The 13993-nt window shown below is 47.4% G+C and overlaps 1 protein-coding gene across 1 annotated transcript; it reads left to right on the top strand.

Moving 5' to 3' along the window:
* The first annotated feature begins 2550 nt into the window (after positions 1-2550).
* LOC119382090 (uncharacterized) lies at positions 2551-3569 on the top strand. The gene is made up of 2 exons (XM_037649822.1): positions 2551-3306; positions 3480-3569. Exons 1-2 carry the CDS (start codon positions 2551-2553, stop codon positions 3567-3569), a joined length of 846 nt encoding a protein of 281 aa, XP_037505750.1.
* The last annotated feature ends 10424 nt before the right edge of the window (positions 3570-13993 follow it).

The following is a 13993-nucleotide window of genomic DNA, read 5'->3' as shown; positions in this document are numbered from 1 at the left end:
ATGTGCTGTATCTTGGCACTTTCGCTCATTGAGGCATCGACGCGCCTGCAGAGATCGATGATGTCCTCGATATAGGCGGTGAAAGTTTCACCTGGTTCCTGTGCCCGTGTGCGCAGACGTTGTTCGGCGCGTAACTTCCGTACGGCAGGGCGACCGAAAACGGCTGATATTGCCTCCTTGAAAGCGCCCCAGTTCTCGAACTCAGACTCGTGATTCGTGTACCATAGCTTCGCCACGTTGGCAAGGTAAAAGTTGACAGTGCTCAACTTCGCAGCGTCATCCCACCGGTTGGGTCCACTCACTTTTTCGTAGGACGACAGCCAGTCCTCGACGTCCTGGTCTTCTGTTCCCGCAAATATCGGGGGGTCTCGCTGGTGAACAGGCCCGGGGCAGGCAGCGGCTGCGAGAGGTGGCGTCTGTTGGGCAGCGTGAGCTAGCATGGTCGACGGCAACGTGCGGGATCGGAGTTCCAGGGCGTAGGCGATGGGGGCACCCAGCACGATCCACCAAATGTAATGAGGTTTATTGGACACGCCTAAGAAACAGGCAGTAGAACACAGGGCGAAGAAGATGGTGGTGTTCGAACGCAGATCTCGTGGTGCCTCCGCTCGTGATGATGATCGTTTTGCCCCCTGTCATCGTGTTCGTTCCTTTATCCATTTATCTGTAATATTTGATAGAAGCGAAATGAGCTGTAAGTACACGCCGTAGACAGCTCTCGTGGAGCTGATATTACTGCCAGAATTTTCTGCCAGAAATTCAGCAGCTCTAAGGTGAGGAGGTTGACGCAATACGGCTGAGTACTTAATTGTTCTTCGCATTTTAAGGCAAAGTTCCAAATGAGAATTGCCAGACGCACTAAGCTGAGTACTGTGAATGCAAGTAGAGTATATAGTTGTCTCATGAGCCATATGTCAACAAATCAGAGATGATATGAGACAATAGAGCAGGCACTGAAATATACGCTTTTCCTTTCTTTTTTCCTGCACGAAGCACAGGTTCGCTTCCGGGACAGTCAGGAGTAGTACTTGAGCACGCTGGAGGTCTCGTAGATGCGCCTCAGCAGCGGGTAGCTGCGTCCGCACTGCCCTCGCACGTCGTCCAGGTCCACGTCGACCGCCGCGACCCACAGGAAGCGCCAGTGCATCAGCACCTCAGCGGCCTTCTCGAACACCGTGTACTGGTCCTCGTGCGTGACCCACGTGTCGTTCTCGGCCGTGTAGGCGACGTCGTCCTCGATCCTCTTGACGCGACCGGGCACCACGGCGCACACGTCGGAGAAAGAGGCCCTCGCCGCCGGACCAGGCTTTACCGCGTCGCCCACGTCTCGTAGCGACGTATGCCTGAAAGGCGTCGTGAAGGAAAGGAGATGACTCTTATGGGCTCGTTTTTCTTTGTTAGACACAATATTAATAACTCTAGTCGGGTACAACTTTAGAAAAAGGAGAGGCCCCGCCCATATGACCGAAGCGCGGCAGCCTATTGCCTCCGCGGCAAAGAAATAGTCCCGCTTTAAAAAAACTGTGGTTCTAAATCGCGTAATTCCCGGTACGTATAATACTTTCGTACTTTGATGACTGGTTTGATAGAGCTGTCGTGATGGGAATGCAACAGCACATGCCGGATCGCGAGAGAAAAATAACCCCGTGCCTTCTACAACGCTGCGCGTCATCTGCTCTCTAAATTCGTTGCAAGGGACAAAAGTAGAAAGGGCAGCGCTGCATGGTTTTTGCGCTCGTTTACATGTACACGGATAATTTACTACTCATTTCCCGAGCCTAAAATTAATCAGTTGCTGTTTAACAAATACTTAAAGGCACAATGCACTTATCGAAACCATGACAAACCAGGGGCGAGAAGACGACCGAGGCAGGAAAGTTAAAAGGAAGCTTCGTTCATCGTTTTAAATAAATACATGGATGCTTGTCTCCTGGTTTTAAATAGCAAAATATTTCTGCTTTTTCGTAGTTTTATGCTTTCACAAACTTATTTTCAAGAATGTGATGCATCTTATTTTCTTTTTCTTTCACGTTTTTTTTCTTTTTGCAAACCTGCGATCTCACGAGATTTCGCACGGCGTTCAGCGCGAGTTTTCCGCCATGGAGCCCAGCGAGGTGACATCGGAAAGCGATTCTTTGTTGCCGAACGAGCCTTGTGCTGCCTCGATGTACACACCACCAAGGAGCGTCGGCAAGAACAAGAGCGGCCACATCCTCAACAGCGATTCACGGAACAAGATCTTCCACTGCTACACGTACTGGCGCAACAGGGAGCCCGAACGCAGCGTGGAGGACACGAGCAAGTTTGTCGCCGAGATGCTCGGTGTCAGCGAAAGCACAGTCTTCAAGGTGAGGAGAGAGGCCAAGGCTTCGTCTTCTTCGGGCGGCAATCTCTCGACGCCCTCGCGAAAGCGCCCACGAAATGCGGAGAAGACGCAGCACGAAATATGACAGCTTCACGTTGTGCGCGCTGAGGTCATGTGTGCACGATTTCTTTCGCCGCAACGAGATACCGACGGTCGAGAAGATAACCAACGAGTTCTCGAACCGTATGGATCTCCCGTCACTGAAGCGGTGTACTGTGCGGCGCCTGCTTGCCGAGATCGGCTTCAAGTACGAGAAGAGGTGCCGCAACTCGCTGCTTATCGACCGCGACGACATCGTCGAGTGGCGGAATCGCTACCTTCGTGACGTAGAGCGCTACCGGGCGGAAGGCCGAAAGATCTTCTTCCTGGACGAGACATGGGTGACGGCGAGACACACTCAGTTGATCGTATGGACAGACACCGTGGTGCAGAAGCGCGGACGCATGTACGCTCGCGCAAATGGCCTTTCAACGGGTCTGAAACAACCCTCTGGGAAAGGCCAGCGCCTGATCGTCACGCACATCGGCAGTGAAGATGGGTTCGTAGACGGCTGCTTGGATGTATTCCGAGGACGAAAAACAGGCGATTGCCACGAAGAAATGGACGGCAATCGCTTCGAGGGATGGTTCGGCGACGTGCTGCAGAAGTTGCCAGCTGGTAGTGTCATTGTTTTGGACAATGCACCTTACCACTCCCGGCGAGAAGAGAAATTGCCGACGACGTCCTGGAAGAAGGAAAACATACAAGAGTGGCTGAATAGCAAGGACATCGCCTACAGCGCGACGTTAGTGAAGAGGCAGCTGCTTGAGTTGGTGGCATCTGTGAAGCCACGCTTTCTCAGCTACATCATAGACAACGCAGCTGCAAGGGCCGGTTGCGTTGTGCTCAGGCTCCCGCCGTACTACTGCGAATTCAATCCCATTGAGCTCGTGTGGGCAAAGGTGAAAATGGTATCGCTGCGGACAACCGAGACTTTAAGCTGTGCACTGTGGAAGACATCTTGAGGGAAAAAATCAAGAACGTAACGGCGGAAGACTAGAGGAAGAACTTCCGGCATGTGATGGAACTGGAGGCTAAGTTCCGAGTTGACACGTCTGGAAGTGACCATGTCCAGCCCATCGTCATCCAAGTGGGGGAAGATGACAGTGAAGAAAGCTACTCTGACTGCGAGCTGTCCGGCATTGAGCCCTACGAGGAAGCTTAACGGTTACCTATTAATTAAATAACAGCCCTTATCAGGGCTATCTAAATGTTGCCGGTGGGGATGTTGTGTTCAGTCATCCACCCCGTGACCCCTCAAATAAGTAGGCAGTTCATTTGATGGCGTATTCCTTTTAATGGAAGTTCAATTCTGAAAGAGCAACGTCCTGCACACATTTTGCTCAATTTAACTACTGGCATGGAAACATGCTGAAATGCTGGCAAATCGAAATGCAAACATAATTATTAACCCTGAAAAACCATGTGGCGCCCAAGATCCTCATCCAGGCAGCCACTGTCCAGCTTGACAGGCCCGTTGATGAGATAGCTGCAGTCAACGCGAAATTGACAACCACTGTTAACAGCTTGCACGCCACAGCACATTAATGTGGTTTCATTGTTTGGGTATCTAGCTCATGCAAGTAAGGAACAATTATAAAACATCATTACTTTAGTGAAGCCCAAACTGCTCATTCGTGCAGCCATTGCCATGTTGTGGCGCCCTATGGTGAAGTAGCAGCAGCCGAGGCGAAGTTGACTGCCAATGTTGGCAGGGCGTATGTTGAAACGAAAACAAAAGTGGCTACGTTGGAACCACCGAGAAGCTTTACATGCCCCTAAAGGCCAATCAATGCAGCCAAGCAACAACAGGGACACACCGTCGGCCCAGTTTACTCCACAGCATAGTCACTGTTAATTTCACTAAGCCGCTTCAAAAAATAATATCAAAGCAAGCCCAGTACCGTGCCCCTGTTGCCCATTTCCCTTAGTTGTGCCACCCTTAGTGTTCTTTATAGCCTGTTCAGATGAATAATGCCAATGCAAGCACTGCGAGAAGCAATTGTAAGCTTCAGGTCTGCCGAGGCAGTCATGTTGGAGCCATCGACAAGCTTTACATGCCCCTAAAGGCCAATAAATGCAGCCAAGCAATAACAGGAACACACCGTCCGCTCAGTTTACTCTACAGCACAGTCACTGTTAATTTCACTAAGCCACTTTAACACATAATAGCAATGCAAGCCCAGTGCCGTGCCCCTGTTGCCCGTTTCCAGGTAGTTGTGCCACCCTTAGTGTTCTTTATAGCCTGTTCAGATTAATAATGCTAATGCAAGCACTGCGAGAAGCAATTGTAAGCTTCAGGTCTGCCGAGGCAGTCATGTTGGAGCCATCGACAAGCTTTACATGCCCCTAAAGGCCAATAAATGCAGCCAAGCAATAACAGGAACACACCGACCGCTCAGTTTACTCTACAGCACAGTCACTGTTAATTTCACTAAGCCACTTCAATAAATAATATCAAAGCAAGCCCAGTGCCGTGCCCCTGTTGCCCATTTCCAGGTAGTTGTGCCACCCTTAGTGTTCTTTATAGCCTGTTCAGATGAATAATGCCAATGCAAGCACTGCGAGAAGCAATTGTAAGCGTCAGGTCTGCTGAGGCAGTCAAGTTGGAGCCATCGACAAGCTTTACATGCCCCTAAAGGCCAATAAATGCAGCCAAGCAATAACAGGAACACACCGTCCGCTCAGTTTACTCTACAGCGCAGTCACTGTTAATTTCATTAAGCCACTTTAACACATAATAGCAATGCAAGCCCAGTGGAGTGCTCCTGTTGCCCGTTTCCAGGTAGTTGTACCGCTCCTATTGTTGTTGACAGCCTGTTGAGATGAATAATGCCAATGTGAGAAGGCCCAAGGTAATCATTGAGGCAGCAGCCACCGTCGAGCTTGAGGGGCCGAGTGGTCAAATAACGCTAGTCAGGACACGCTTGAAAGACACCGTTAGCAGTCTTGCACTACAACCACAGTCACGTCATAGCCATTGTTGGTAAAATAGCAGTAGTCAACTCCAAATTGAGAGCAACTGTTAGCAGCTCGCATGCCAAAGTACAGTCATGTGGTTGCACTGTTTATTTTGGTTATCTGGCTGAGGCAAGTAATGAAAATAAGAACAATTATAAAACATAATTTGCTTAGTGACCTCCATAATACTCATTTCGGCAGGCACCGTTGATCTTTACGGGCCCCATGGTACTTAATTGCAGTAATTGGGCGTACGCTTGAAAGGCACTGTTAGCATTCTGCACTTCAAATCATATAAATGTAGTAGCCATCGTTTAATTTGTTTATCTGACTGGACAAGTAATGCAAACACAAGCACAATTATTAACCCTGAATAACTCTGCTAGCATTTTCTGCTTTTTTTTTGGTACTGAAAAATGCCGAGTAAAGTTAGATGTTTTACTGAGGCACTTTGGCCATCGAACAAGCCCTAGGCAAAGTGACAGATTCAGACAATTAAATTGGTGAAGTAATAAATGGTGAAAGTTGCAAAAGCTCTCGGTACACTACTTTACTGTGCTCCATTCACTGAAAAATGCCTTTATAACGATGATAGCGTCAGACAGGAAATGACAGCCCACTGCACAATATTATTCGTATTGAAAATGTGTACCACCATATGTGATGGGCAGTGAAACCTGTTTACGAAGACTGGAAGCATGAAAAATGCAACAACATAGCAAGGTGCCGTTTCACAATATGGCACCCTTTCATGTGCACTTCTGAAGAGCTGCCGCATGCACTGATGCATAAACACATGAACAAGGGTAAGAAGTGAAATTAGTGGGCAATCCACGGGATTCTTTTAAGATAATGTAGCTCTGTAAGCTTCTTTGTTGTCACAGCTGATAGACCTATCTTTTTTTGCAAGTTGGTTAGTCACATTGTGGCAACAACACAAGAAGCAAGGACAGAAAAATAGGAGAAAACAAAGCAATAGGCAGACTGAGAAGACAAGGTGGACGAGAGAGAAAGGCTTTAGTGAAGTCGAAGAGGTCAGTCGCGCTATTCAGAGGACTTGGTGCTTTGAATGAGAAGACTATGAGTGTAGGAAATTCTGAAAAAAAAAGAGGCAGCTGAAAGACAATTTACAAAAACCAACGCTAATATAAATAAAAAGACAGAAAAAGGAATGAACACAAGCACGCACAGAAGCACGCACATATTTACACATGCGCACAAACGTAAGCGCGAGAACTAAGAAAATCTCAAATATAAAGGAATGGGGGAGATAAAAAATATAAACAAACGCCAGAAAAAACGCACACACATTTACAGACAGGTGCGCGTAGAGGTATCATGAGTCGGTTCACAAGCTGATATATGTCTACGTTGTCAAATGTTTTTTTTTTTCGTTTTTTGCACCGTTGCCTGAGCGGTCATAGGAATTTTTAGTGGCAACATATCACGAGAATGGAAAAGCAGCTCAGAGCTTTGTCATGGGAAAGCATAGCGAGCTCTGGCAGCACACCTCATACGTGATTGTGTCACAGCTGGCATTCTACAGCTGGCGTGTGGTGAGCAATGAGAACCACAGAACGACGCGAATTTACGCCAAGTTCCCTTTTGAAGGCAGCGGTTTAACGGTCATAATTGGTTCGACTTGGTTCTGGGGAGAACAAACACATTACCGTAGCTAATTCAACCACATTCCCTCAAGCAGCGCGTGTTAGGAGAGCAATCAATCGACGTTGTACACAACACAGGAACAATGCAGCCATACCCTCGGCTATCTTATAACACTGCTGCTAACAATCGTTCGCGCTGAGCTGGCAGAAACGAATTTTTGCGTGGGAGGTCGCTTCCACAAATGTATTCCGTTGATGAACTCGTAGGTTTGTTCCATCCGCGTACACTTTTCTCATTTCTCCTGAGAATGCTTCTGCTCGATCACCTCACCACGTCCGACGGAAAACACAGCGATACGGTACACGAGCACACCCACCGCTCACAGTAGGCACCACACAGCGCACTTGGCAAACTTCCCTCGTCATAACTTCACTTCGGAGCAAAACAAAACACCATGGAACGAACTCACACTATGTTTGCTTGCAGCGGTGTGTCGCCGCCGCGTCCCGTTTTTCAGACGAAGCGAAGCGCAGCGTCACCGATGCTCGGTGCAGTCTTCCTTCGCCGGATAATGGCTCAGAACAAACACACGCAGTACAAATGGTGCATCGTAAGCTCGCAATAATATTTCCGGCATGACAGGCCACCAAAAACAGCTTAGGAATTCACTCTGACGAGGCATGCTCACGGCTGACGCGACTCGGCCGAGTTCGAAGCGCGGGCGGCCATCTTCTCCTTGAGCGGAGTCAGCGGCCGTTCGGCTCGTGACGTCAGTCTAGAGCGCGCGCCCATTGGTGGAAGCGCGTGTGCATCCGCCTTTGAGGGGCAAATGCCGCTTTTTTCTAAAGTTGTACCCGACTATAACAGGCAATAATGCCAAGGAAAGTATAGGGGGTGTTATGTGTAGCAATTAGAATATAAGTGTGGAGAAAGTAAAGTGGACGAAAAGATAACTTGCCTGCGGCAGGGACCGAACCTGCGACCTCCGAATAATGCGTCCGATGCTCTACCACTGAGCTACGGCGGCGGTAATCCTCCCGTCCACTTTATGGGGTATATATGTGCATTTAAACCTAGGAGTGTCATACCCGTGCCACACGGGCACAGAAAATGGCATTTACCGCCTAATGCCTTCAGATTTAATGCCATTCGCGCGGTGCAACACGGACGAACGAAATGGACTGCGCCCAAATGCCATTCGTCACCTAATGCCATCGCCAGAACTCATTCGACTGAGAAATGCATACTCTCGACGGCACAGCTGACGAAGTGCGGTATACCTAAATTGTATAAAACGACATCTTATCCAGCTCAAAATAAAGTTTTCACGTCTTTAATTCACGCTAATCACTTAAACAAACGCTTCAAACGCTATATTTATGATGTGACAGGCGCCATTTTCTTTTTACGCTGCGGATCTGACTAGCGTTGGCCTAGGTTGCTAATACAGTGTAGTTGCTACGGTCGGCTGCAACGTCCTGAAAAAAGCAACGAACTAAAGCTTACGGCAGTGCTTATTTCTACACTTAATTATTCTCGGAGGTATATGAAGCTTGTAAACGCATGTTTATTTTTTTATTACTACTCAACAATTGCTGACTACAGAAGGTGCTACTGACGACAACATCAAGTCAAATGTCATTCAGTTTGGACGTGTAGCAGCTCCGCCGAAAAAAATGTCATTCGGGAACTGAATGCCTTCGCTACCGAATGCCATTTTCTGTGCCCGTGTGGCACGGGTATCACTTGACTCATTTCAGGGCGATGGGCACTGGGCGGCGAGTACCGCACTCTTTCTACCAAACCCAAAGGGTCCTGCAACACTTTTCCAGGTAATCGTCCGATGGCTTCGTTAAAAGAGTTTATGCCCTCATAAATCGACTGCCGCAAAAATTTTGGGAATCCGTCAAGTACGAGTGGAGTCACAGGAATTTGTCAAACGCTTCAAGCACTTTCTCCTATCGTACCATTGAGCGCGCTGAAAGCTTCGCAAAGAGGGGGATGACAAGGGCGCAAGGAGATGCGTCCCTTCGTCAGTGCGCGTCATGACCCTGAGCACTTCCTTTTCTTCTTCGAATGCGCGGCTTACTTTCAGTGTTCAACGCAGAAATTTGCGGACGACGGGCGCTAGGACGAGTGCCCGTCCTGTTTACGTGTCTCTTACTTCTGTGTTTGTTCCTTGGCGCTAGTTGATATGTACAGTCGCCCATTTCTGAAACCTGCACGCGCCAGCGTCGACCGCTGAGTTGATAAGCGCCGTACAACGGAGCGCAGCGGCGAAATGAACGAGAATACGCGCATGCGCGCTGAGCAGTCGTAGGCAGCTGCCATCTTCTAGGCTTTTCCGAGAACTGGACACCCCCCCCCTCCCCGCTTCTTTTGAGCACCGCTATCGTCATCGTTTTTTTTTTTTCTTTTCCGAACGCTGCCATCAAGTTATAAAGAAAAGGTCAAGTGGTCGCGCTTGAGATGAATGGCGTGTGATTACACACGCTGATTACACTACTGCTAAGCTTTTCGTTATGCCGTGTGGAGTCGACAAGAAAGGCTCACCAGCGGCCGGCGCGCGCTTTGGTCCTCCTCTTCATGGTCTTGGTCAGTATTCATGCTTAGTCAAGCCTTTTAACCTAAGCTATGCTAAGATCAAGCTTATTTAGACCATGCTAATTATGGTCATTGCAATTACGGCGTTGCTAACTAAGGGTATGCTAATTAAGAACTTGCTAATTGTTATAGTGATAATTAAAGTAGTGCTAATTATGGACATACTTATGAATGTCGCGTTATTTATTTCATTGTAGGACCTCACTCATTAAGACATCGCTAAATAGTATCCTGCTAGGTTACGCTATGATAATTAAGCCTGGCTAATTAGCAACGTCCTAATGACCATGACCCTATTTTGCAGGTTCTTAATGAGCATTGTCTTAATTAGCATGTATAGTACCTAATTGGGATTGTCTTAATTAGCAACGTTCTAGTTAGCAAGTCCTAATTAGCAATGTCTTATACGTTAGGTCTTATTTAACATGATCTTAATTACCAAGGTCTTAATTAAGCAGACCTTATATAGCATGGCCTGAATTTGCGTGATTATGACATGTCTTGCCTTATTTAGCTTGGTCTTAGCATACCTTAGCTTGACTGGTATTACTGGGCACGAAGACTGACTAAGAACATGAAGAAGAAAACAAAGAGAGCCAAAGAGCGCGCTGACCACTGATGATAGTTTCTTGTAGACTCCGCAATTGGCATAACGAACAGCTCAGCAGCACCGCTGCAAAAATGCTGATACGCCCGTAGTATAATACGCATGTGTAATCACATACCACATATCTCAAGCGCGACCACTTGACCTTTTCTTGATGGTAGCGTTCGCGAAAAAACGATGGCGATAGCGGTGCTCAGAAGAAGCGGGGGTAGTGTCCGGTTCCGGAAAACCCTAGCAGACGGCAGCTGCCCATAACTACTTATTGCGCGCATGCGCGTATTCTCATTCATTTCGCCACTGCACTCCGTTGTACGGCGCTTATCAACTCGGCGGGCGATGTTCGCGCGTTCAGGTGTAAAAAATGAGCTCCTGTACTTTCAGTGTGATCGCGAGCGCGCACGCCGGCACGTAGCGGCATCCCGCAGCGGCGACGACAACTATGCTGCTCACGATGCTCAAACCAGCCAATGGCCGTAGACTTTGTGTTTATGCATTATTCGTCGAGAGAAGGGACGATTTCTAGCTGACATTTGGAATTAATTACAAATTCTGTACACCGCGTGCTGCGCTATAATGTTTGGCTCGCGTGTTCTCAGGCGCCTCGACTACTGATCGGCAGCGTTTTCTGACCATGCTGAAAAAGTGTTGCAGGGCTCCTTTAACCTCTTCTGTAGTCGCGATTGCGCCGCATGTCGAATCTGAATTTCTGAATCCAGACCGGACGCTCAGGAGAGAAATATCCTAATTGGGACGTGCTGTGTGGCCATCTGGCAACATCCAGTAAGCGAATTGACATTTATGATTCAGGGAAAACACACTGATCGAGGTGCGGTCGCGGAATCAAATTCCGGCAGCGGCGGCTGCATTTTCGTTGGAGGCGAAAATGTTTGACGACCGTGTACTTCGGTTTAGGTGCACATTAAAGAACCCTAGGTGGTCGAAATTTCAGGAGCCCTCCACTGCGCCGTCCCTAATAATTATATTATGGTTTGGGGACGTTAAACCCCAGATATTGCTGCCAAGGAGGGTTAACGCTTAAAAAAACTCGTGCAGCTGTACTTACACGGGTAGATAAAATGAAATGACCATCTCTGCAACACCACATGCTTTGCCGAGTTGCATTCAGTTCAAGACCACCCGTAACGTGTGCCTTTGCTAAGTGCAAAAACATTCAAACATAACGATAGTCTTGCGTGCTAGATGACGAGTATAAGTTTTTCTGGTTAACTAGTTTCAAAATCTCAGCCGCACTAGTGAAATGGTGAAAGAAAAACTTTGTGTGTTTTTAGCTCGCATAGAAGCATTGCTATCTGCAGTGGGGGTGTTTTTCGTTAGGCCAAAAAAGATCGTAGCACCTAAATTGCGAAGCTACCATGAAATACATCAGTCCTTTCCTTTTAACTCTGCTCCCCAACAAGGTCATCATTCTGGGGGCGAAGCTCCTTAAAGCGGCACCCATTCGTCCCTCGTAGTGCGTAACCAGTCGTAACGCTGGTACCAGATCTTGACCTCCAAGGTGGGGCCGGTGGGAGATTTCTCCTGTGCGTTGTTGAACACTAAAAAATTCGCAGCGTGCGCGTTAACTAAAAGCCGAATTCTTCTGTCTCTCATTCTCCATTAGCAGCCATTGGCATGTTCCAGTAGGAAACGTTAGTAGAAGTAGAAGTGTAAGTGTTAGCTAAAATCGACTTCTTCTGTCTCTCATTCCCATTAGCAGCCATTGTTTACCTCCAAGGTAGTGCCTGGTGTGATTTCTCCTGTGCGTGATTAAACAATAAAAATTTTGTTCAAAACGCCGTTGATTGATGAAATAAACCAACGAAAGACGCCAGATGTTTTCTAAAGCAATGGTTTTCTAAACAATGAAAATTCACCGCGTACCTGTAAATTAAAGTGAGCTGCAAGTCGTCATAACTCTCATCGAACCTTTAGTATAAACGCGCCCGATCTCACGTCAGTGATGATGTACTCGGCAGAATTCACGGAATATTCACGGTTTACCGATGAACCTCCGCAGCTTCGCCCACTCATCATCATTCACTCCGCGGACTTGCTGTGATTTTTTTAATCCCGCACAAGACAGCCGTTAACCCACCTTCACTCAGGGCTGGGCAGAGATACTCAAAAAAGTATTCCGGAATACAGATATCGAAATACATGGGTTGGCAGCCTAAAATACAGATACTGAGATACATTTGTCTTTGTCGTAGCGGGATATTTCGGAGATACTTTAGCAAAATGACGAAAAAAGTATCCCGGAATACAGATACAGCAATACAGATACTGAGATACTTTTATTTGTTTCGGGGATGTACATACTCCGCAAAGACATTTATTAAGTGCAGCATAATATTGTAAATGTTGCAGCGCATTGAAACTTGCAATTTCTTTATTTATCACAGTACACTGAGCACCATTAAGGCAGTACAGAGGAGGGTTGCACTGTACATAATTGTTAGTAACGATATATTTACAGGTATCAGTTGCAATAAAAATGCTATTTCACAGCAAGAGTAACACGATGTGTACACTGAAATCAAGATACTTGGTGGCAACAATATTAGCTTTGCTAGAAATAGCATAGTTCAAGCAAGTAGCTGTAATCACTAACGAACACCAGTGAATTGAGAAAAATGTATACATTTCACATAAGATCTGTTTTGCTGAAAAGGTTAATGTGTTAATTACACTTAAGCAACAGGAGCTTCTCAAATAGGCCATCATCTAGACATCGTCGGTTCGGCCTCAACACAAGACTCGCGAACGAGAAAAGTCTCTCTACCGCTGCAGAGGAGCACAAGTTCGTGTTATAGCGGATAAATACTGCCTTCATGGCCGGATAGTCCTACAGCATGGCGATATCCCTTCTCGGGTCATCTAAATACCGGAACACTTCCGCCCGCACGTGGGTCTGTTCTGACCGTTCAGATGCCGAAGTGTCCCCGTCTTCAAAGTCATAAAAACCGTGATTAATCACCGCCGATGATGACGGCTCGTCGCACGTGTCCGCTTGGATTGGTGCGTGCGCCTCAGCAGCTCGCACGAGCAAGCTCTCAAAGTCGGAAGATTTAGCCACTTCGCTTGAGGTCCACCGCATCTTGAAGTATGGGTGTGAGCAGGATGCAAGTATTGCCTCATCATCTTCCATCCTGAAAAGCGCAGAATACCGTTTTTGGAGGCCGGATAGACAGCTTTCTAAGATGATAGATCCATGCCGAATTTTTTCCTTCATCGAAATTAGCTTCTTTTCTACCGTGAGAAGCGTTGGCAGAAGCTCTCCGTAGTAGCCGCAGCTGCTTTTCTGCAAGATATCGATTGCTGAAAAAAAAAAGGTTTTATAAAGTAAGCTGCCTGATTTCCCCCAGTGATGGCGATAGAAAGTAACTTTTAATTGATAAGCGTAGACGACTCTTGAAAATATATATAAAAAAGTACCTCACCTGCAGCAATTGGGTAGAGAATCCCGCGATATTCCTCCAGAAAGTCCAACTCCGCGTCTCTTATATATGGTAGGTCGAGCTTCTCCGAGAGTGTCTTGAGTTTCTCTTTGTTCATGAGAAGTACGTCCAATGCGTGGTAGAGAGAGCTCCACCGCGTGATGCAGGGCGTTGGAAGCTGTCTTCCGATAACTGATGTCACCATCTCTGCAGACTTTGGCCGATTTGATGAGCCCCAATACTGAGCGCATTTCGCCATTGCACTTTCGTGAAGACGACTGCACGTGGGACTTCTGTTAAGTGCTTTCTTTACGTCAGTCGTGGCTACGAGGCTTAAAGTATGACATGCGCACCGCAGATAATGAGGAAGTG

Source organism: Rhipicephalus sanguineus, chromosome 2 (assembly GCF_013339695.2).
Source record: "Rhipicephalus sanguineus isolate Rsan-2018 chromosome 2, BIME_Rsan_1.4, whole genome shotgun sequence".
NCBI classification, from domain to species: Eukaryota; Metazoa; Arthropoda; class Arachnida; order Ixodida; family Ixodidae; genus Rhipicephalus; species Rhipicephalus sanguineus.
Note: the sequence above shows the minus strand (reverse complement) of the source record. Positions and strands in the feature narration are given on the sequence as shown.

Bases quoted from the DNA above. Each gene is read 5' to 3' on its own strand.
- LOC119382090 (XM_037649822.1), top strand. From the start codon at position 2,551: ATGGATCTCCCGTCACTGAAGCGGTGTACTGTGCGGCGCCTGCTTGCC. The intron at 3,307-3,479 runs GTGAAAATGGTA...GACCATGTCCAG, and splicing joins TTGAGCTCGTGTGGGCAAAG to CCCATCGTCATCCAAGTGGG.